General features: G+C 38.6%; 1 protein-coding gene across 1 annotated transcript in view; it reads right to left on the minus strand.

Annotated features, from left to right (window-relative positions):
• Positions 1-535: 535 nt before the first annotated feature.
• Positions 536-25,834, minus strand: part of RhoGEF3 (Rho guanine nucleotide exchange factor 3) — a 96,231-nt gene continuing 70,932 nt past the window's right edge. The window contains exons 17-25 of the mRNA XM_066400890.1: positions 19,737-19,895; positions 4,920-5,268; positions 4,556-4,868; positions 4,063-4,497; positions 3,677-4,001; positions 3,338-3,466; positions 3,198-3,282; positions 2,891-3,130; positions 536-2,825 (exon numbers count right to left, since the gene is read on the minus strand). Of these exons, the coding sequence (XP_066256987.1) occupies positions 2,662-2,825; positions 2,891-3,130; positions 3,198-3,282; positions 3,338-3,466; positions 3,677-4,001; positions 4,063-4,497; positions 4,556-4,868; positions 4,920-5,268; positions 19,737-19,895 (2,199 nt within the window). The 3' untranslated portion in view covers positions 536-2,661. The remainder of the gene's footprint in view (positions 2,826-2,890; positions 3,131-3,197; positions 3,283-3,337; positions 3,467-3,676; positions 4,002-4,062; positions 4,498-4,555; positions 4,869-4,919; positions 5,269-19,736; positions 19,896-25,834) is intronic.

Consider the following 25,834-nt stretch of genomic DNA (forward strand, 5'->3'; position numbering starts at 1 on the left):
GTATTATAATATATTATTTATTTTTATCTCTAAAACCAATAGTTATTGTTTTTCATACATCGAATTTCATGCAAAATTACGAGATATGTGTGTATTGTATTCCATAGTCTTTCACCTTTTTAAAGCGTTGTAATTGATCTGAAGGCTAATGGGATAAATACCATTTTTCATACATTTTGTTAATACTACAATATTTTTATAACTCCTAAGAATCTAGAAAGTATTGCTTCTTTTTAAAATCTCAACAATATTTAGATAACATCCCTTAAAAATAGTTATGAACCGTATTGACTGTGATAGGCTCTGGTGATTTGTAGCAGTTCTATGTTGAAATAAACATCTGATCAGGGAACTTCTCCAGTAGTTTGATCTGATGTGTGTCAGCAATATTGGTATCTCGGGTCAACTCTTATCTTAACTAACCATATCCTATTTAGCTATAATTTGAAATGGACTACACCTACCTTCGGTTCTCTTACATAAGGCAAGGGGAACTGGGAGCAGGGTCATAGCTTGCAATAAAAACGAATCCAACTCAAAGGTGAAGAGGTTTAATAAAAATTAAAAGTAGTAGGTATAAAACATTAGTATAAACAAAGATACAACGATAGTCAAACAAAATATCTTAAAATGCAGACTTGGTCCAAGAGTTTCAGTGAGGCTTGGGAATGGAAAGATGCGTTCACCGTGCGTGAGATAATGATAGCCTTGTCCCTATTGCTCAGTAAATACATCTTAAGGAAATATTGAATTCTAAGGATTTAACTCGTTACTTGAAACACTTTTTTCTTGATATTTCACAGAGTCAAAAAGTATTTATTTTGGCCAAGAGCTCAACCTCAGTGATTTGAAAATTTTTTAGAGATGTTAACTTTGGTTGGGCTTATAGGTGTATTTAGTTACATCTCATTCCCTGGCAATTGAGTCATAGTTCTTATTTAAAATGGCTGTAAAACCTCTTTCTATAAGTGGGTAAGTGTGCTTGCTTCATCAGTGCTCTTCCTCTAAGTAAATTTGACTAATTATTCAAATAATAATTTAATTCGAGGGCTAATTACTCAAATAATAATTCAAAAGGGGCACTGATAAAGCTGGCGTACTTGAGCCCTCATAGAGGGTGATTTTACAGTCACTCCCCAAAAATTGGTATTTTATCAATTTCTTTCAATGTTGATTTTGACTCACATTTCAGAACCAAATTTAATTTTTTACCTAATTTCTTCTGTTTCATTTTGTGACTGTTTATACTCAATTTCATCTCCTATTTCCCTGTAATAATCAACTGTAAGCAGAGGGATGAGCGTAAGGCAGATTAGCTTACAATTTTTCGTTTTGTAATTTTATTATTAATTTCACGTTAAACAATTTCTCGCAAAAAACTTACACTCAATACAAGTTTCAAGCTGACATTGGAGCTCTGGCAAAATATTTTTTTTTTTATTACATTTCATTACATTCTGTTTAAATACGGTACAAATACACAAGTGTAAGTGACTAATTAGGATTGAAAACACAGCAGATAGGTGAGGATACCCAAAACACAACTGCGATCTAATTAATACCCTGTGGCAATACGAAAATGATACATGATGCGTATATTTACTAAATTTACATCATACGCTTTATGGATAGTATAAAAACTTCGTTTCGTAACAGAGAGGGAAAACAACGAAGCTTTTTGGAGGTTGATGAGGGGGTAACAACAAGACATAAAATTATCAGTCGACACAAAGGGTTAACAGCGTGATGAAACTATAACAAAGGCCGTTCAACGATAAAATATATTTACATATTAGGCCCATTGCTCCATTCTTTCTAGCACAGCACAGTTGGCACTAGCCAATATCACTTTAGTCATATTGCATTAGTTTCTCAACATTTAACACTTCACATAGATACAAGTATGTACACGAGTTTGGTTTCTTTTCTAGAGTTCTAACTCTTATAATACCTACTATAATGGATGAAGTGTGACTAGCATTGTTCTGTACAAATGATTTTCTTTTGCATTTATAAATAAAACGGTTGTTGTGAGAATGATTCGAGTTCTAATAATTATTGTCATTTCTACATCAACAGATAACACTTACGTGGCCTAAAACGCATAATACACTTGATTAGTATAAAATTTTCGATGATATACTTACATGGTATATTAACAGCTCAGTCCCCAGTTGAAAGGTAAATTAACATCAGCTAATACTGATTGAAACAGCCAAATGGAATGAATCCAATATCTGGATATTTCGACACACGTGAAAAATATGATATAGCTCCAGCAGGATGGAGCATGACCACATTACAATATTAATGTCCGGCAGTACCTCGACTGAACTTTTCTAAATCGGTGGATAGAGAGATGAGGATCGGTAAAATGGCCAGCACGATCATCTGATTTTACTCTGTTAAATTTTTCCTTGCGGGGATATGTGAAAGGTACAATGTACAAAATTAAACCAAGTGATCTAGCTGACTTACAAGGAAGAATAACGCTTGCGATTAAATCGATTACGTCTCAGAAGTTGAGTAATGTTTAAAGACCTTTTTCACATATGTCAAAATATGCAAATATTGAAATTATTCTATTTGGCTATTCCACTCTGTATAAAATTTCACGTCTGATATCTAACTTACAAACTAGTTATTTACATATGAGTTGGATTATGGGATATCTCTGTGCCTGGATTTTTTGCCGGCACCAAAGTTGAACCACGTCGCCATTTTTCTTCCGATCAGTGAGTGGGAGTTGGAGGCAGCTACGTTGAGATGTACCATTGATGATCCCAAATATCCGCCACTTTCTTGTTTGGTTATTTTGATACCATCTAAAGTCGAAAATCCAGGATTAGTTAATATTTCATGTAAGGAGTTACAGATAAAATTTACTCACGTCTTGCCTTTCTGGGTGGTCGTTTTTGGCGGCAGGCGGCAATTTTGGCTAATTTTCTTGCGGCTGGCGGCAAACGCAAGCCATTGTCCTTATATTGCTCCACTAACCGCCTTTCCTCTTGAAAAGCATCCAACCACCTTTGCTTTTCTTTGGCTGAACGACAGCAGAATACAAACCACTTGTCTTTGGCTCCATCCAGTAGTTTGATCGCATGCCGAACGCTGACATTTATGTTTGGATCTGGAAAGTAAATATTTTCGATTAAAAATATTTTTCGTGAGTGAACGATGAAAGCGTTACAGCTTACCTTTTCCATCAGGTACATCAATAATCTCACTAGAGTCTAAACAAATCCTTCCTTTATACACGTAAGTATTCCTTTTCAGAATATCCTGAAATGCATGTTATTAGCACACTATTTCGACTTTGATATACTGCTCTCAATACCTTTTTGCAATACACGACTTGACGATCGAATAAGAAAAGCGTAATATTATTAGTCCACACTCCTGTAGTGACTCTGATTACTTCCCCTTGTTTGATGAGTTGTGAGCTCATTTCGATGAGATCCTCACCCTGAAATGAAAGAACGCAAATTTGAGCAATTTCTGCAAAACCATGTAAAATGTAAATAAGAAAGAGCAAAGATCCGAGACATTTGCAAAATACCAGAAGTTGGCTGTTCTTCATGCGAAGCTTGAGATTTACATCAAGGAAGCCGAATTTCAGCTCCAAATTTACCATTTTACCAAAATTTAAAAGCTGATAAGCATTAACAAGACCTACCTCCCATCCATCGACCCTCAGTTGCCACGCTGCCAATTTCTCCAAGCTCTCCATTACTCTCTTCCTCTCATTGATCAGCATGGCGACTCCTCGCATCACCTCTAAAGCTTCCCTAATTTTAGCGTAATCCTCGTGATCAGTGCGGGTATACTTCAGTAGTTCGGCCAATTGAAGGGGGTATTTACAGATTCTCTGCACTGGGGTCAGCAAGTAGCCATCGAGGGGAATCTCCATTAGACCGCGCATCAGCCTACAGGCCTCGAAAAACTTGCTGTATTTATTGTTTTGGTAGAAGTCTTGTAATGCTGCTGTGGCCAACGGATGGCTGAATAAATTAATGGATAACAATTATTTTTGGGGTTTTTGTTTTTGGTGTATTATAGTACCTATTACAGTAATCAGAGTACATTTTGAAGCCCGAGCTGTGCTTGAGAAAGCACTCCCCCAGGCAGCTTTTATGGGGGGCTTCTAGGATGATACAATTCTCCAAGTCCCTGAGAAAGCTTACTTGAAAATGCAAGATTTCTTCCAAGTTTATGAATATCGTCGCTATTTGTTCTTCGGTGAACATGTCTTTGCGCTTCCTGCATTCGGACAGGTAACCTTCCGAAACGTCCCGAAGCACTTTCACAAAATCCCTTTCGGTGTGTACCAATTCGCGCACCACACTAGTCCGTACCTGGTCATTTGATAATAACGATATGCTCGTCCTCCTACGAATTTGAGTGGACACCGGTCGACCGGACGCGATTGCAGCCAAACAATCCTCCACTGTGTCCTCCTGACTGACCCGTAATCTCACAAATTGAGCCGGAAACCACCTATCAAAACCGTTATTCGTTCAAATACCAAAAGTGGCAAGAAAACCATTGTCATTACCCCCATCGTCCATTATTGGAGCCCCACCACCATTCCCTGTCAGTAGTGTCCTCCACTTCAATCACGTCTCCTGCTCTAAAGGGCAGTTCGTCCGGTTCAATAGATACATGATCGAAAACAGCTTCGGCTAGAATCACCATATCTTCGTCAGGTTCGGGCAGCTCTAGAGATTTTTTATGGCCGGTGAGAGACGCTATGGAAGACACGTCTGAGTCCGACATTGTGTCCTCATCAGAGACATTGTTCGCCACATTTGCTATCCGACTGTCGTGCTCGTCTTCACTCATTGTTGCAGTAGGACCAACAGAATGATCTAAACCAAAGTATTCTATACAATCCCTCTATACAATAATAGGAGACTTACTTGAAGTTTTCAAAAGCACCAACGGCGAGATTTTGTCAATATCAACAGGTTGGCTCAACGATCTTCTCAAGGCGGGTCTTCGGGGAGGGGCCCCAGGCACATGTCTACGAATGACTAAACCATCCTCATCGTTTTCGTCAGGGGGCCGTTTTCTGGGACTCAGGGGGCGCCTGGACAATGCCATATTGCGCAGTAGTCTGCGCGCAGCTTGTCGCTGCTCCCAACCGAGCAGCCGCTGACCGCCCAGATCGCTGCGCGTACGTCGGACTTGTCTAGACGCCCGTCGTTGGTGCGGATGGTTCGGTGGTGGCTGCTGTTGGTGTTGGATTTGATGTTGTTTGGCGTCAGCCTGCAAAAAACACAGTCAAGCGGCGGTTGTTCCTGGTAACTGTACAGGAAACTTGAACTAGGGCTTGTCGTTTTTGGGAATAACGGAAATTGGCACCATATTTGTTTTTGGAAATGGATTAGTACGTTCTAGACTAGTTCTGAAAATCTACGAATATTTCGTGGCGCTACTCTGTTGCAAGTCGCGGAAATAACGTTGGATCCGCTTAGAAGCTTTTTAAATGAATACGTTTCCAAGAAATCAAGAGCTTTCCAGCGGCTTATGGGAGCCACCCAGTATGTTCCAGGGAAATACCTAACTTTGGAACCTGTCAACGTAAGCAGTATCAAAAGACCTGTTGGACGTAGCCTTAAAATTGTGAAAGGTTGGAGCGCCTACATAACTCTTACAGGCGCCATTCCTGTAGGCGATTTAGGTTCGAAAGTAGCGTGCGTTTGGCCAGGGCCGGCCTTAGCCAGCCTGGCGCACTGGGCGAAATTTCTAATCACCGCCCCCTACTCCCAAGAAAACCGCCGATCAGGAAAGTCCACCGCCTTGGGCTGTCACCTCCCCTAAGGTCGGTACTGAGTTACAAATTGGTATGTTTTAAACTTATTTCAACCTGTGAATGGAACACAGAAGGAACATAACAATTTGAGCTTTCAGACGCCTATCAGTCGCAGGCAGAAATTGCCTACTGTTATGAGCTAAAAGAAGAGAGTAAAACCAGTAATGTGAACACGAACACGCCATTTTAGATTCACAACATCCATAAACTTTCAATTTACGGGCGTGTTTTTCGAATCGTTTTATGAGTTGTATTTTAAGCTTATTTGCTTTTAAATCTCATCTGGAAAATGAACCAGGGATGCATGATCGCTGTTAGATAAACTAATTACATATAAATGATTAATGAACTGAGGTGTTCTCTTGTGGGTATTCCACGGCATCTTAACGGTCATTTGAATTTGAATCCGGAAAAAGAAAAGTTTGTGAGTTTCACGAGTTTAAACGTTGAAGTCGCGAAAATGCCTAAGAGCGCCTGGGAAAAACTGTATCTAAGATATTTAATTTAATTGAAGCCACGGTGTGACGCTTGCTTACTGACCATAATTACCAGAAGAGAACCTGTTTTTGGTAAGAATTTCAGAAGTAAAGCTGACCGTTTCAATTGGGAAACTTATTACTCCAGACTTGTAAACTTTACCTGCAAGCGTGAGCTACATTACAAAGTATATTCTAATTAAAGATCAAACGTAATTATTTACACCATTACTTTAATGAAAGATTAAATGCATTTATTTATATCTTTAATTAAAATAATCACGTTACTAGGAAGATATCAGGGGTATTCGCGGAGATGTAGACATGTACACTTAGTTCCCAACCGGGATGCACCGTAGACGGTTTGCTATCTAAATGAGGCTATAAACAGATTACCCCTAGTTCCAGCTTTATTTAGAAATCAATAATTCATAAGGCATTTGACTCCGGTAATTATTATCATTATTTGCTTAATATCGAAATAACGGCAAACTGCAGATAAGTAAATAATATCAAGAACAGCTTACCATTAAAAACTTTTATCGAAAAAGAAGCTAACGGTGGTTAATGGGCAATAATCAGGAAAACTGTGCTGCTAATTTGATTTTTATTGGCCATGCACATTCTCATTATACCTTCCTTCGTATTAAATTACTACTATAATGGGAAAAGCAAGTTGAGTAGATGCTTCTTTGGGCAAAGAATTGGGGTTCCACTATTGATCTCTAATGCCGAGACTCTTATCACTAATTAGACACACAAAAGAATAATAGATTAATTCTCATGACGAAACAGTGCGTCTTCTGATAAGAACCTTTTTCAAACAGCCCGAAGTTCATTATAGGAAGGTTGTACCTCGCGTTGCCCAAACCACATCCGGTGAAAAAACATGTATGAAAGCTCTTTGAAAGCAACGTACCACCGTGTGTAACCGTTCGATAATCTGCTCACTCTACAGAATTCCCGAACCCCAACGACGTTAAAATTTTGAAAGAACCCCACCTGTATCCTCAGCACCGACATCAGGAAGCTGACGAGGTCCTTCGCCATGGTTCTAAACGGTTCCGAACACATACACACACTGAGCAACAAGTAGTCCAATAAAATCGTCTAACACAACTATTTACGCCGCCAATACAAATTGAACAAACTGTAAAACACCAATACGTCACGAAGTAAATCTCTGCAAGACTTCAGCGTCTTTGCCCTCAAGCGGCACTGAGACTGGGTGGTGAGTGTGTACTTGGTACTCGCGATGGACCCGCCAACCATAACGAAGAACGACCGGTTCTCGTCGATGTTCACAATTGTACTTAAAGCGGGTGATACTATTGTACGAAGTACAAAGTCAGAATGGGAAATAGAGGAGGAGAATAACGCAGTGGCAGGTGTAGAGGTGGGCATGGCATCGAATTGTCCAGCTGTGTGCCCGCCACTGCTTGCAGCGCTCAGTATTATCATATCGCAGTGTCTCAGGGCCCAGCAATTTTTGAAAGTTATTTCTCCCGTTTATTCTGCTTTGAAGCGGTTCAAGTGCGCCACTGCTTTTTTAAGTATATTTTTATTTATTAGTATTGTTTTCCTATTTGATTGCAGGTTCCTACCTAAAAATTGCGGTCCTTACGTTCAGTTATATCGGTACGAAAAGAGTTATTCCGGGAACAGTTGTACAACCAACATCGTCAAAACTGACGATCTGCGCCTCATCTTAAGGTCTCTAAGATTCCAATAATTTTAAGACTCTCAGGCCTTGAAGCAACAGTTGTATGTCTACACGGACTTTTCCTAGACCAGTTCTAACCGAAAACCATGAATCGACGGACTTTTTACCCCGTTTGGTGTGGGTACCCCGTTAGTGCGGGGTACCACCCCGAATTTCCCCGTAAAGCTAACAGACTAGCGGCCGTAGCTAGAAGGCCGTAGGAGCAATGTACTAAGCTTAGTACAATTTATATCGTCTTATGACCACGGGTACCATGTTGTACACACTGTGCAGCTGTCTTCGATGGCGTGTGCGCCAGGTGCAACGAACGACATGCAGCATCCGGAGATCAAATGGTACTACTACCAGATGCGCCAGCTGATCTTGTAACGCACCACGTGTTGTGTACCTACACAAAAAGGACGCTTTAAATGGGTCTGTCACCTGGAGAAGTGGTTTCATGTTGCCCTATAGTGTTTGTTTAGTTCAAACCCTTCAGCCAGTTTTGGTACTTACAAATTATTTTTCACAATCGCGCACGTGCGTCTGTGACGACTATGTAAAATCTCTTCAGCTGCTGCTGTCGGTTAGTTTATTCCTGTAAAATCTCGGCTGAAGCCTCCTCAATAATACAATCGCAAACTTCCTATCAATGTAACGCAGATGCTTTCTGAGCTTTCCGTAAATATTTAGTTGCGAGAGGCAATATTTATAAACTAATTCCGATAAACACAAACTCGGAATCGTCGTGTTTGCTTTAAATAAATTGAATTCTCTGAAATGGTCGGAGATTTCGTAATTGAAAAACAAACGTGTATCGTAAAATATAGGTGAGGTAAATAAATATCTATTAAACTCTTGTAAGTGCGTGCTTTCTAGTATTCCATTTAAGGAATCACCTCGTTGCAAAATGCATTTATTGAATTATAAACATTATCGGGGAGATATATGTCTGCGTTGCCTCAGCAGTTCTAGATCTTATCAAATGCGAGATAAAATTTGGGGGCACAGCGTAGTACAGGGGTGTGAGAAAACTCTCCTGCCACGCCCCAAAATATGGAGATTGAGGAAAACGTGCCGCTTCATTGAATGCGTGTTACTCAAATTTTGGCCTTAACTTTGCCTAATCAAAATGTCTTTACGCATTATTCAGATTTTTCTCAGGTAATGATTAAAATATCATTTGCCTCCGGGGATTTCGCCCATTCTACACGCGCAAATGCAAATTATCGGTATACGTCACCGTTTTTTAGATACCGAGGGCGTTTCAAATTTCCCCTTCACGTCTTGCATGAAGAAACCGAAAAGAAAATTGAAGATTTTTTTGAGGAGTTTTAAGAACGGACCACTGACTTTCGTTTTGATGGGAAGCAATTTATTGTTAGGGCGTATCGCTATTTTGAAAAGTAGAAAAATAAATTGCCTCACATAAAAATGGAGCTGAACGGTCCTTCTTTGGGGGCGTTTAATAAAATTTGCAATTTTTCACTCCACTTAAGCCCCAAGGCGCAAAGTTTCAAAACACCTACAGAAAGTTATTTGTATGTTTAGGGGCATATTCATAATTTTTTATGTAAAAATCAGTCGATGATAGAGCTTGAATGCCATTAAAAGGCAATATTTAACATGTAGCGAAAGTAATTTTGCAGAGAATGCAACAGGAGCAGAGCCGGCCTTAGCAAGTCTGGCCGAAATTTTAAACATTGCCCCTCTTCCCCCAAGAAAAGTCGCTGACCAGGAAAGTCCGTCACCCTGGGCCGTCACCCAACCTTGCCTCCCCATAAGACTGGTGCTGAGGAGGCTTCCAGCTGATCAAGAAACCAAAGAAAAGAAGAAAGTCCACTTTTTCATTAAATTGAAAAACACACTACATTGAGCATTTACGTATCAATTCACACCGAAGAAAACTTAGTCCGAAACGAATTCTGAATGCAATTTCCGGATTTGAAGCAAAAATCTGACAAAACGCCCTATTGTTTTTTTAGGATGGACAATTTCGCTGACTCCTTTGGCCACACAACCTTAGCCCCCCAGAAGGAAAAGAAAATAAAGAAAGAGATATTAATAAGAATGGAGAAAAGGAAACTCTTTTTGAAATCTTATCGAGAGCTTTATGAGGGCGAAGCTTGGTGACAAAGCTTTCATCTACAATGCAATGAGAGCTTTCCAAAACTTTACACCCTGATAGCTGACATTCTATTGTGGATGAAAATATTAAAGGGAAAGTTTTAATGAGTTAAAGATAATATCACTCAGAAATTGAGTTCAAATTTGGGAGTTGTCTTTCTTTCCTTTAGGTGCTGAAACCACAAGATAAAAAACAGGAGAGTGTTTTGGGTATACAGTTTTCGTTCAAATAACCATTGAAACGTTAAAAACTTAAATTTAAAAAAAAGCTTAAAAAAGAACTTGGAAGTAACGTTAAAAACCCATAGATTTTATTTTTATCAGTTTTTTGGGGTTTCGAGCGGCGCCCCTACACGTACTGAACCAACAGTTTGCTCCCTTTATCTATTGGTAATAAAAATATATTGTTGTGGTTAATTGGTAGGCCTGAGCTGTTAAAAAATTGTTTGTCGAAGCTTTCGGGCATTATTCAGGGATCATCAATGTTTTTCGCTCGAACTCGATTTCACCCCATCCACATTCCTCTTCCCCTTCACTGATTTCCTTGTTTACCTTGTTGGTTAATAAATTTGTAGCAATTTTTCTCTCTCGAGTTTCTCCTTTTCTTTTTTCGATTAATTTGAACTAATCTGGGGTTAAACGGAACTGTTTACCTCTTTTTACGAGAAAAAGAACCTTCCGGTTCATTTTCGATTACATAATAATTTCTGATATTTACTTTACTTCTGATATTGATATTTATTTATTTTACGAAACATCGTTTATTTTGCTGTTTCTAATCAAAGAATTTGAAATGCGTTTTCTGCTTGGAAAATTATTCGCTTTTCATAGTTTTCCTCATCACAAAACATCTTTTTCAATTATTTTGAATCTTCGAGCTTCGCGGAACGTGAAAAGCTTCGAATAACGTTAAAAAGTTCATTTATTTTCAACTGGGCAATATCACATTTCTTCGAACGGCATCAAGCAAATCCAAAAAGCCACAAAACCACCTTGAATGCTACTGTGAGATTTATGGCGCACGCCCCTTGTTGATCAATGCTCAAGGAGCTGAATATTTATTGTTTTGAATGGTGCCTAATAGCGCATATCTGCATGTAGCACCAAAGTGTCACTGATTGATTTACGATTCGCATAAATCATTGTAACCGTCACGCTACAATCCTCACTGAAATTCTATTTGTGTTAATAATGAGTTTTTTAACTTGTCTTCGGCGATTGTGTATAGGAAGTAGTAAACATGGACACTATGCAGAGACTCAAAGCCATTGTTTTTCAGTGAAACAACTAAAACAAAGCTTAAAAATGCAGTTTCGAGCAACTGAATTGCGTAAATCGAGATAACAAGCCTATTTGCCTTTAGCAATGTCATGTAGTTTTCATATAAACCGTGTAGAATAAATTCGACTTGCAAGCGACTAACTAAAAAACAGCGAAATTAGCTCAGTTCCACGACTTTTTATATACTTTTTGTAAAAACTGTTATTGAACGTAAATCTGTAATCGTGACCAAAAACATGTTATAAAGAGGAAGAAATTATAGAAAGCAATCACTTCCTATCAGTTCAGGAACTGCTAAATGTAAGTGGAACCACATCGATCTTCGATCTGATTGAACGAGCGATATAAATTTTCCGCGGATCGACATAAAATTAAACACGGACAAAAAAGCATTAATTATTTACTTTATTTCACTTATGGGAAAAAATCAGTTTAGTTTCTCTATAATAAAAACCCATTAGCGAAGTTAATGCAGTACCGTAGACAACGGAATTTGTAGTAGCTTTAATCATGCGTTGTTAATTACCACAACATGTCTTAACCTAGGTCAAATATAATGGGGGTCAAAGACCTATCCGCACCTCCGCCCGGTGGCCCCTGGATGCCCTCTCCGCGAGTCGGAGCAGCCACCCCTGGAGGAAGGAGGGAGAGGTAGCAGACGCGGAAGGCAAAAGTCCAAGGGGTAAAACTGGGGAGTGCCTGGACGCGGGCCTGTCGAAGGAACGACCCATTGCATCACCAGAAACTACTCCTTGGGGCAAACACGGCAGAAAAGGCCGTGGAAGGTCGCCACGAAAGTGCAAAGAGGCCGAACATCCAAGGACGGCCGTACACGTTTGGATGCCACAAAGAGAAGCATTTCAGGAAGGCAAACATGCAGGGACAATTTCCATTACCGAAGGAAGGAATAAAAAATTTCTGTCGGATGGATACATCAAGATCGGTTAGGACACGATACGAAACCGAAAGGGTATAGACAAAGTGATTAGAAGGAGGAAGAGTGGCGTTCCCCCCAACTTGAAAGGACACAAATCGAGCATGAGGAGGCGTAAAGCCATTACGAAGGCCCTCTCGTTTACACGAAGGGCGAAAAGAAGTACAACAGGACCGAAATGGCCCGAAGAGAGAGTAGATGTTGCAAAAACGCGCGGAATCGACTAGCAGGAGGAGAATGGAGCAGGTAATGGCTGCTTGCAGTCCTTTCCGACCCTGACCGTATATTCCTGCGGAGTCGGAAAAGATTCTTTCATCCCGAAGATTTCCTTAAATAGGCACTTTGGCGAATCTCACACTACTTGGCCGCTAAAACATTAGGCCGGGTGTCTTTTGCGTAGTTAGAAAAGAACCTTTCTACCACGTCCGATCCAAAGAGAAGAATTGTACAATCTCAATTGGTCTTTTTAAAATATTTTAGCTTCTTCCACGTCTATGCGTAACACAACGTAATTTTCACTGAATCCGCCCCTGAAATTCAATTGCTCGCATTATAACGCAATTATTGTGTATTTTAAAAGTAGTCAATTTCTAAAGAAAGCGGACTTTTTTCAAGTATTATTAATTAGACTTTTTTCTCCGTTGGTTGTTAAAACTCAGAGTAGATGGTGGATTCTCAGCAGAAAGTGTGTCTTTCCTTGGAAAATTCTTACAAAAACGTGCTTCATTCTTCCATAATAATACCTATACGAACTTTCCACTCTAGATGATCTTCCTGCTAAATGCATACTAATAAAACGCATAAAATTCAAATTTATGCAAAAAAATCTTATTGTTTTAGCAGCTTTCGTGAATAATGAGAGCGCAGAGTAAACTTCAGTTTCAGCTGTAAAGTGGGCAAACCATTTTTGCGGTTTCCTTAGAATTGGTCAAATTTATTGGTATTTTACTCCGTTTTTGGGTTAAACAATGGGAACACAATGCCGTGAATTGTACGTGTTGCGGTTAGATATTTATTAAGGAAAATTTTTGCTCTGAACCGACTTCAGTACGATGTAAATTGCATTTTTTTATTATTCATAAAGGAAATTGTCCCATATAACAGGGAATTTTGGACGTTTTCGTGCCTTCAGATGATTTTTGCGTGCCCTAAACCGGAGGCTCACGAGAGCAAAAGTGACGCGCGTGAAGCAATTCCTTCGGTGGGCCGATAGATTAAAGTACCGGCCACTTTAGAAGATATTTTTCGCGAAAACTAAGAAATCTGACCCTTTATTTATCGCTTTTATGAAAATTTTCCCCTTCGGAAAGTTTATAGGAGACATAAAGTTGAAGATTTTGGCCCATAAACATGAGTAAACTTTAAACCCATCCTGTCCCAATTTTATGGTATGCTCGACTTTCGTGGTGCGGACGCCCTGGAAGTCAACTGGAGTGAGTTATTCTACTGAAGCCCCAAATCTTCGGTTTCAAAAAGGAAGTGAACATATGTCGAGTGGTATTTATAAATAAATCCATATCGCGACTCAGTGATAAGCCCGTGACTAATAATAAACAGACATCGATTGCAGTTACTGGTACGTACCTCCTTAGTCCGTGTTTCGTTCTTTTCCCTTCAGCCAAACCACGCAATCATTTCAAATGAACAATTGGAACGACTTCTCCGATTAATCTAATTTCCGGTCATTCACGAAATCCGGAGCTGCTTTTACGCCGCGGTTCAGCACTTTCTTGAACTCGAGCGACTTATGTTTCTAGACTGAATTATCGCCGGTAATAAGCACTTTTTCTCGGAAACAAATCAATCAAAAGGTTTTTTAGGCTTCTAAACCGGGCACGCCGAAAGGAGTCTCGCACACAATTACACACACCAGCTGCACCGGTCCGGTGTCAGAACGTCGACCCTACACTGTATACTGTATAAGTCGGAAACGTTGTCGGGACACTATTTGCGATACTCGACGAAATTTAAATGCAAGGACCTATGTTACACCTGTCTACTTCACATTTATGTACCTACGCGTAATGCACACACTAAATTAAGACGGCGCCGACATTATGGATTTTTACTGGGCCCCGTATATGCCTGCTGTCTGAAACTACTTATCTTAGCAGGAACAGAGGCGTAGCAGGCGCTCGTCTTGCTTCATTTATTCATGCCGATCGCACGGTGCACAATAGCCCGATCTGCATCCTGTATAATAAAATTTTCCCACACCTTGGTTTGTGCATTTCTACCGCTCACGTCGCAGAATGAGTCCGAACAATCGGGAAAATGAAAAACTTGAAACGTCACTCCAGTTGATGATGTTCCGTTGCAAATCAGCCATTTGCGTAACGACCGTTTTGATTTTTGACTGTCTGCCCCATTGTGTAACGGAGATCAATATAGGGTGGCCCGACGAAAACTTTGCGCCTCGATTTTCAGTATTTAAAATGGAAGTGTGTAGAAATGCCGGGAACCGGCGATTTTTGATTCGAGGGGGCAATTTTTTGTTGTATTTCCAACCCCTGAACAGGGGTGACAGTTACCCCCAAATTTTTAAATCGGGAGGGGTGTCAAGTGATGCCGCATTTTATAGGTAGTAATACTCTATTATGACCTCCAACTTTGACGTCACTGTCATTATCCCCGTTGATCTGACATCTGTCAAAGTCTAAAGGGAAAAAGATTCCAGTTAATAATTAATTTAGCACAATAAGAGCTGCAGACTTCAACATAAGGGTTGCAAGACCCTTATTACTGAATCATTTTAACGGAGATAAGTTTTACTCCTCAAATTTAAAAGGGTATGCTTCTCAATTTGTAATTTTGTTCCTTAAAAAAGGTGAGTAAATGAAAACAAGTGTTCTCATTACTTTTCTAATTCATTCATTAAATGCTGGAAATAACCGCCATTTTCTTTCACATACAGTAAAATAAATTTTGTTCAAAGTGCTGTATTACATTACGTAACGTTTCGGGTGTAATTTGGTGGTATTCATGAATTATACAATTAAACTCTCCTCCGTCACATCTATTCAGTGATATCTCACTTTTAAAGCTCTTCCTACCCTCATTTTACAGCGCGCAGCTCTTATTATGATAAATTAGTTATTAACTAAAAACTTTCTTCCTCACAGACTTTGACAAGCCGTCAGATCAACGGGGATAATAACAGTGACTTCAAACTTGGAAGTCACGATCAGAGTACAACTAATTTTAAAATGAGGTATCCCGTCAAAAATTTTAGGGGTCACTGTCGCCCCTGTTCAGGGGTTGTTGAAGTTAAAGGGTTCAAAATACGACAAAAATTATCCTCCTCGAATAAAAAATCGACGAGTCTGAGCGTTTTCAACTGGAAACAGTTACTTAAATAAGTATTCACGTACTGATCAACAGTGGTTGATTCATCGGGTTGAGCGAGAAAAGCTGACGAAAGCAGCAAGGATTATAGGTAGAGGAGGCGTAGAAACTTCCTGAGAGGTTCTAAGATAAAATTGAAAGAGGGTAGATGAAGAGATGTTCTTCCTGCTGACCTCAATGAAGCCCTTGGGATAATAGACTACTGCAGTGACAAAATTTTGGGAAATAGAGACAAAAAATAGCAGGAGGTGCATGCCAATGGGATTCAATGCGAATTTGTAAAACCTTCTACAGGAGCTCCAAAGGCCACAAGACGGAAACGTTTTCTAGGACGATGATTATGATTCGATACGTTCGGCAGAGATATATCATTCCTGCCGGGTTTCACGAAATAAAATATGATGGTCCTGCAGAAATATTGATGATTATTGCCAAACACACTGTGGAAAACAATAGTGCTCATGCTATAGGAGATTGACCCCATTTTGGGTCATTTGTGCGTGTGCTTTCCCATTAGAGAATCTGAGCCTAAAATCGTGTCTCTTCTGTGATCCCTCAAGCAAGAGCGTTCCATTTACATTCTGCGTTTACATGCGGCTCTATGCTTTATGGTGTTCTTTTTACCTCATGCCACGAGGTTCCTTGTTTTTTGATGTGAGCACGTTTTAGGTTTCGGAACGTAAGAGGTTACTATCCACTATTATCTTTAGCAGGCACCATTTTTGGATGTATTAAATGACGGCGAAATACTTCTTTTTTTTTTAATTTAGAATATCACTGGTCAACTTAGCGGGCTAATTGGTCACAATGTGATTTCATTCCGTTCCTGTGTTTTTATGACCTGATGGAAATATATGTCAATTATATCGTCACCGTTGAGGTCATGATTCAAAACGCGTTATCTCCTTGTGACTCGGATTCAATTTTTGCTTAAATTAAACGAGGCGCATTGTGGTTTTATAATACCTAGTTAAATCCAGTAGGTGAAAAATATGTGCAAACTGCGACTGTAAAAGACTTATGGCTCTCAGGATATAGAGAGTGCAGTTATGAGCACTTCGGGATTTGAGCTTCGCCTCTGGGTCACTACCTTGAAACATTAATCGAGAGTAAGGATGAAAAAATGTCACCAGCAGCAAAAAAAGTGGAATTCCTTGCTCAGCTAAGCACAACCTTACCACAAACATTTGGTGGGTTGAAAAGTAAATATTTTATTATGGAAAATATACGTAAATACGGTCCAAAGTAAGCTCGACACGACTCAAAAAAGTTATACAATTGCGAGCTTGAATAATCCTTTAGGGCTGAAGGATTTAAATTGGGTATAACCAGATTCCACTGAGAACTAAAGCATTACAGACAACGAAGAATTTTAATTGTCGTTTTTATATTGATAACGTTTAGAGGATTATGGATTCTTTTCTCAGTACCTCGTTGGATTGGTGTCGGAGCAGGAAATTAATGGTAGAGAAATCATCAAGTTTGGAAATAAACATTCGATCCTGGAGCAAACCTGGACAGTTGTGACTGACAAAAATGGAGAAGGGGGAAAATTCAAAGGAAATGGTGTATGAACGATGCCAGGAGGGAATTAAATGTTGGTTGTTCGTATTGTTAGCACTGGGCGATATTTATAGGTACGAATTTTAGTGACTGATTTAAACGCACTAAAATAATTTGCTAAACTTAATTAATAAAATAATAATTCTAAAAAATGCTGCTAAACCTAATTTGAAAGTCTAATAAAAAAAAAAACCGCATGTTTCGGGCTTGTTCAGTTCCACTCACTGATCGGAGCGGTTAGTAGAACTCCGGAGTCTAGATCGCAGAAATTGATATTTTAGGTCGGCACAACCTTAAGTGGTGCGTCCTGCTTTAAATCTCAAAAAAGTCTTCAGACTTTAATTCGGTTGTTAAACGGACACAATCCTTATATAACGAGATACCTAATTAGCAACAGTTAACCGATGTTTAACTATGCCGACCTCTAAATAGCATTATAAACAAAATCGAATTGCAATGAATGTTATGAGCAGTAGAAAGGGAATTCGCAATTATTTAATGTCAGTGGCGTTGGACGGCAATAATCTCGAATATTGCATATTAAATTGGCCGATACAACGTTGTATGCCTAGATTAGCTTTCCATACTCATTTCAAATATTAATTCTAAAGGACGTGAAATTAAAATAAATTATGCCTGGGCATGTTGAATGTAGGAAGCATTTTTTCACATCATTAAACTGGAGTTATTATTGCTGAAAAGTGGAGCTATTCCATCCACAAAGCTGAAAGCTTGAAACAACTTCCTTCTAACTTTGCTAATTGTAGAGCTTACAAAAGCAAGAACATAGCCATAGCTATATTAATAGACTCTACATTAAAGCGAAATGATGCCACTTGCAGGCTTCTAAGCGTGCAATTTAATGCCGGATTTGAGTTAGAGATATGCTTTATATTCATAAACTTGGCATATGCAATATTTGCCTAATATACTCTACACCACTGGGCACACACCTAACAGGTTAGTTCTTTTTTTGTTCTAGCATTGTGTTACCTACATCTTCATTACAGTATTTTTGCCAGTTAAATCTAAATTTATAAGCCTCGTTACCGGATAACGCATTAAATCTAATGAAATTCCATCCGTGGTCGTAATTTGACATAGAGAAGCTTTCGAGCTTTATGCTGAAATTCTCTAATACCTCAATTTGAAACTCCATCGTTTAGAATGTAACCGCAGTAAATTTCACTTGAATGCGTTGAATATTTCATAGCTATACTGCCCTTCAATGCATTTTTTATAGGTAAAAGTTACAAAAGTACTGCTTGAATGTGAAAGTTTTACTATTTTTTTGCGAAGTTGGAAAAGGCTGGAGAGAAAAACAGAGGGGAACAATATGGCGAACGAAGGCAGTGCAGACACAATTAAAATTAAATTAAAAATAGCTAATCTGTCGGTATCTAAAAAAATTTAAAAAAGGGTTTTCAGTTCTGTAAAAGCAGCTAACCACACATACTGATCGAAGAAATCGACGCCATATGGTTTATTGACTAGGCTCATCTCGTTAATTTGGTTAACAAAATTTTTAAATTTAAGACATCTGAACTGTTTTTTAAAATCAAGTTACGCCACTGGTTCTTTCCGACTTCAAAATTCACTGTTTTCCTTTACAAACACAAGAAAGTTTGAGATGAAACATCAGAGGCGAACCGATTTCGGAAGTGTTCTCCTCGAGGCCAGGCGTGGTAAGTACACTTTACCAGCGTCTGCATTGAACACCCCACAAAGTGTTACGCACACACAAACACACTGCATATTCTTATGATGTCCATTTTAGGAATGTTTGTGGAGAGATGCAATGGGGTTTTACCTCGTTTCTGTACCATAATGTATTGAGCACGTGTTTAGTGACCATCAAATCTAGGTCAATTTTCGGACTTTTTCGGTCTGTAAATCGCGACTCGAGAAGGTGGCTCGATTGGACTCAAATTTCCTGCTGAGCTTTTATCATTATTTTACTTTGTAATTTTTCACTTTGCAACTCTTTTTCTTTAAGTAGACACTTCTTCAATAACAAAGTGATTGAGCACGCCAATGCTTTGTTGCCCAAAACCTTATCCTTTAGGCTTCCCTTCCTGACTTCGGGAAATGTGTGGGAAACATTATCTTTTATCTTGAAACTAGCGAATAAGTCGTTTTATCGGGCTTCTACTCGAGATTCAATGTTTGTCGAGGGCGGGGTTCTCATTTACTCTACATCTAAAATTACACCGTCTTCGAAGCTGGCAGTTTCTTTACATACCCGGTGTAGTATTTTTAGAAAAGTATCTGGTCATTTGCTTCACAGGTTTATCGGCAAAGTCGGTCAAATTATGATTTTAATTGCGACATGACCGGACAGATGTCGGGTAATAATTAGACGGGTTAAATTCGCATTCAATGTTAGAGAATCTCAACAATTTCCCGGGCAAAGAATTTCAGGTATTCAAAGGGTCTTTGGCAAGAACCGTCGGGAATTATTACATTGAAACACAAAATTACACAGGTACTAACCTGATATTTGTCAACTAGTGCTGGACTGACGATGTCGGAATGGGGCCTTAGGGGCAGCCTACCAGGAGGTTTGCGTCGGGGTATTGGGCTATCGTTGGAGGGTCCATCGGTGTCATGTGATTCGCTACTGTCCCCGGTACCTCCACCAGTACCAGGTATCTGGAATATAAATATGGTTGTTAAACCAAAGTTCGTTATACAGTACTCGGCAAATGAAACGGAAACGATGGAATTTTTGGTTAACTTCAACATGAAATATTTCGTGAGCCACCGATTTAATTGGATGATAGATTGCAGCCTGCTGTTGATGACAGAGTCTTTACTGGCAGGAATTGGCCTTCATGGGATGATAACACAGGGCGCTGGATAAAGTCTTGCAAATATTTACATTTCTATATCATTCTAGGGGGGTTTTACTCCCGCAAATAATTTGAGATTGAAAAATTTAAGGGGGGGGGGGGGATTCCACATATTTTGGATTATGCGAAGTAAAAATGCTGTGTTTCTTTCAAATAGGGGGAAAATAAAGATTCATTTTCTATGAAGTTCAAAGAAAAGACATTTTTCTGAATTAATTTGTTGGTGGGTCTATTATCGCTAGACCCTTTGGGACTGTTCGTGCTATATCTAAAAGGTTTTAGGACCCTTCTGGATCCAGATAAGCTTTTACTTATCAATTCCGGAATTGTAGATTCATCTCCGAACAACGCACTAACTCATATTGTTACAGGTTTATACGATCACACGTTACAGATATATACGATCTAATTAACATTAATCCAAATGAATGCCCCTTGCTATTGGGGGCGTTTTAGCCAGGAAAACTGGGGAGAAAATAAATAGCCTTGAGGAAGACCGAAATGCAGGTCAAAACTTCGGTAGTTTACCAACTTTAAGGTTGCATTTAATTCTACTCGACATTCGATAAATTATCATTCCTCATAATTAACGGCTTAATAAAGGCGCAGATATACTCTGGGGCTATTTCTTGACGAAACTAAACGTGATGATGACAAAACGTTCGATTATGGCCCATATGGGAAATACAGGGAGACTTTTAGAAATTGCAAAGGGGCAAATCACTGCCAGCACCCGTAATGAGGCAACTCTGTCCAATTAAAATGTTCAAGCAGCAAAGGCATCAGATTAGTGGTTTACGATATATTTGATTCAGCATTTGACCTAAAATTACATCGTTTCTGATCAATTATTGTGGGGTACTGTATTTGTGAACTTGACCACTACTATTGCCTAATTAAGGTGATATGAAGCGAATCATGAACCAGCCCTACTTAACGCTCTTCAAGGAAGCGGCCTGAACATACAAAACTAATAAAGTTCCTACCTTAATTCATTTCGAAGGAACGTTAAACAGATTGTCTTGGACAATGAATTGAATAATATTACGACAGGGGCAACAGACAGGAATAAAATTTATTAACCGAATTTGAAACTAGATTGATCCGCCCCAAGTTCCCCCCTTTAACTCGTTTGTTAACCTTTCTCGACTTTCCTTTTGGCCGTATCCTTGCAATTTCAATATTACCTTTCCTTTGTGGCCTTTATTACTCAGGCCTTCCATAAATTGACCGAATTTGTTAGATACGGTTACCGTAACTCAGGAGAATAAATGCATATACCGTTAACTAGAGCGAAGGGGGACGATTTTCAGACATTTGAGTTCAACTGATAAGGCACTTTCTCCTAAACTATGAAAACACTTTGCCACCCTGTACATCGAAAATAGTGCGTTTTTGACCATAGGTCTATTAACATTTTTTTATTATTTTGCAGAGTACTATCGCTCTCTTAAGTATCTTCATGGCGGCATGTTACACCCTGTATACCTATTTCATTTCAGTTCTCCACTTTAGGGTAAATAAAAGACTTTTTCTGTGTATTGTTAGGTCTTAAAAAATTATAATTAATTTATTATTACATACGTCAATAAGTGCATCATTAAAAAAAAAACTTTAACAACAAAATCATGAATCTTCGGTTGGCGGTTTATCTCTAGGACAACTTCTTCGGAGTCCGAAACTGCATTTTAAGATGCTGCATTTTCTTCCTGACTCTGAGCCGTCCTATCATCTTCCTGATCAGAATAATCGCTGTTAATTTCTTCATATTCGGGATTTTTTTCTTTCGAAGCCCCTTTTCTGGAACAACTGCAACCTTTTCCCATTTCTTTACAGCCCGCTTCGCCCTATGGAGGTATCCAACAATCGTGAGGTATTGAGGGATCTTAAGGAGAAATACTCTTTGAAGCAATCGTTTGGTTTTAGTACCTTTGAGTGACGTGTGAAGACGAGAAAGGTCTCATTTTCATTATAGTCAGAATCAAAACAAGTTAGTATCTATATAGAAAATCTCGGATAAGTTTCTCTACACGGAACTCCTAAACAAAATAAATAATGATTAAATTAGAAGAAAGTGGCCCTGCACTAAACTCTGGTCATGTTTTGATTCAAAACAGATCTGGATGCCAAAACCGTCCCAATATATATATAGAGTGATTATATATAGGATGATCCATTTAGTGTAAGGAACTTTGCTGTAGGACCCCTTCAAAGACAATTTGCATGGATAAAAATATTTCCCCCGCCCAACTAAAGCTTGAAGACATATTTTCTCGTTTTGACGAGGTGAATAACGTTTTTCAGTGACGTCAAAATGACGTATGTTAGTTGCTTTTGTCCACACCAGCATTGCTTTCTCAGGTCACTTTGACGTCATTTCCGAGCAAAGTTTTACTCCTGAAAATTGAGACTTTGACCGGACATCAATGAAACATGATAAAAATGTTTCAATTAAATTAAACGCGAGACGGCACAGGCATCAGCCATTCTCGATGAACATCAATATATTATTGCATAATTGGCGGTTTAAATGGCGGGGTATTTCAGTTCAAAGATTTATAATTAAATTTCTCTGTTGGAAATTATGCAAGGGCAATAACATTTAATTGCTCGTGGCAGTATGTGTGCCGATAAAGCTACGAAACGGGGCTAAAGCTTAATTTCCGCGAGGGCCCAAATAAATTGCCGTCGTAAATGAGGTTATAACATTGCCTGTATGCTTAGACGAAAAATTGTAGCCAGATTGAAAAGTGTTAAGCCTGAAAGAAGTATTAATTGGTCAGATTTCCAGATAAATTTATGCAACTGCATAACGAGGCAAATCATATGTAGCTGAGTTTTGAAATGCGCCAATTGGCACGTTCGATAGATTTTGACGAAGTGAACAAAACGCCTATGCCCAATTGCACTATCAGGTTTCCAATCATCTATCATTTCCCGTTGATGGATAAAATCGCCAACTTTTAATCATTTTTTTTTTATCACAGAGGCGTGTTAAAGTTTTCTTTTGAGAAAACCTGTCGATTACTCCGGAAAAAGCCCGGAAATCCTCTTTCCTTCGCTAGTTCTGAATGTTCCTCTAGTCCCCAAAAGAGGAAAAGGAAATGATCGATTTCGCGTTTGTAAAGTGAACAATTTCATAGATACTTCTCTGCAACTTCTGAATGTTAACATTTAGAATCAAAAATTCGCGTTGCCAGTATTTTTTTCGGGGCTCAATTTCCACCTCCTAATATTGAATTTACACCAAAATTCGTTAAAATGATTATTCTCAACGTTCATTATTTTCTTTCCCCGTAAATATTAATTATTATTTCAATTTCACTTTTCTAAGGGTCGTTACGTTTCACTGGGAAATTAATACGCAAACTTTGCAGGATCTCATTTTCTAAATTGCGGAAACTCAACTCTTATCCTGTATCAACTATATAACGGGGAAATAATTTTGCCGATATGCCGCACATTCATATTCCAAATCTGGACTTTATAATTACGCTCCGAGGTGAGGGTTCTGAGTAGAGAAATACTGAGGATGCAAAGACTGGATTAATGCGATGTGAAAAATCGCCCCAGAGCAATCAAAAGGGGATGAAATGCGGAAATCTCATCACTGAAACTCAAACATTTTAGGGAATCTAAATACAAGTAATATACGAAATTAAGGGAAAATTATGAAATATTAATAATGGTTATTGCTAGATTAACACGAACGTAACGTGGAACTCTACTGGAACCCTTTAGCAAAAGAAAATAGCTATTCAAAAGCTTTCGGTTTTTTCGTTAAAAAAACTCACCATCAAACGAGAATTTGATAAGTGTTTTGTCTGATGAAAGTACCCATCGAGGAAGTACAAAGTGGCACAAATAACTTCTCACTTTTGACTAATTTACACTATCGACACTGCGTTCCTTGCTATTGAATCACTCATAAAAAATTAGAAAATTCTTGACAATTCGGTCCACGTTTCGAGAGAAATTGGATTTATTCCATCGACCTGAATCGACTGTTTTGTTTACGATTTAAATTGCCAATTTGTGACCGTCACCTTGAATACGCGGCGAAAACTGGCGAAGTGAGGAAAGCTCCTACTTAATCATGTAATTTATTTATAAGTAAAATACCGGCTATTTCGACTTGATGGCGGTAATTAACGCTATTTCGATGTAATTGATATCGTCTGAAAACGCCGATTGTTACAGAATGTTGTTAAGTTTTGTTATAAAATGAAAGTCTGGGTGAATAAAAGTGCGACTGGCGAATATCAACATACAGAACATACATTAGCAAAATGTTATGCTTATTTATTTGTATAACATACAGGGTGTTTCATAATAGTATGTCAAAAATTCAGAAGGCGAATCTTGGAATCAAGGCATTGATGATTTTAAGAAAAAAAGTTCATATGAAATGGACTCATTTCCGCTTCCTGTCTGAAATACAATATAAGGGAGCGTAAAGTAGGTGTAGACACATTTTTTGAGGGGAAAAGGATGTTTTTAATTTCACCAGTGGCTTTCTCGTTGATGCGGCCCTGAACATTTTAAACAAAAAAATATGATACGCCATTGATTAAAAAAAAATCTGAAGGCTCGATATTTCCGTGAAAGAAGGTTATATTTCCGTGAAAGGGGAATATTTTCCATAACGTTGACCGTTTTCACGGAACAACATTTTTTCTTAAAATCATCCACCGATCCATTCTCTGAATTTTTGACATCCTGTTATGAAATACCCCGTATTAACCCCATTTGGTTTGAGTATTTTCCATGAGCATTTTTCTAAGAACAAATTAATGAAATATTTTGCTACAGCAGACCGGTTGGCTTTTGCCGAGCGAATCATCAGGATTGAGGGAATTGCGAGGAGACAGAAATGCCTTGAAGAAGAACTTTGTCTGACGATGTATCGAGCTAGTATTATCAGACGAGAAGTCATATCGTCGGTTTATTATTCAAATACGGGTACAGATTTATCCAAGTGCAAGTATAAATTTACCGGGAATATAATTTCCATTGGACTGGAGCAGCGACTCACTAATGAACCTCCTTTTCCAAGTTAACAAGGACTTTAGGGTCCGACAAATCTTGTCATTATTTGGAAGAGAAAGTTACAATATGTGAGAATTTTTATAAATCTTAGGAAAAAATTATACATTAAAATGTGAATGTCTGTGCGTTGTACCTGCGGTGTTTTTTTGAAGATGCCAAGTGGTGCAAATTGCGAATCCCAGAACGGAGATTTAAATCGGAACCGCGGATTCATTAAAAAAAAAAACAATTTCTTAGATAAGTACGTGGGTATAAATAGCCCATTAATCATCAACAGAAGAGTGTTGATGGTTTATACCTATTATTGTTTTTATTGCTTCCTTAAGTCCATTTATGTTTCCATTAATATGTAATTTTTCAGAGTACGATGTGAAAGTATTTTTTCATTAATATTAGGAGTTAAAAACGATAAAGCGAAAGTTAATTAGCAGTTATTCCAGAAGAAAGAGAATTCCGGTGAAGGAGGAATAAATAAATAGCACATTATTTGAAAGTATGCTAATTATAAATTACTGGATAGATTTCATGAATAGCTTTCTACCGCCATTCGTCATTCCCGATTCTGGAATCACTCTGTAGGCAAAGAACATCTATGATATCTTAAGATTATTGTCACACTCCTAAAGAAAGATAAGTTTATCGAACGTGAACTAGTACTTACCTGTTGCAAAACCTTTCAAAATGACCATT

This window comes from Euwallacea similis, chromosome 21, assembly GCF_039881205.1.
Source record: "Euwallacea similis isolate ESF13 chromosome 21, ESF131.1, whole genome shotgun sequence".
NCBI lineage: Eukaryota > Metazoa > Arthropoda > Insecta > Coleoptera > Curculionidae > Euwallacea > Euwallacea similis.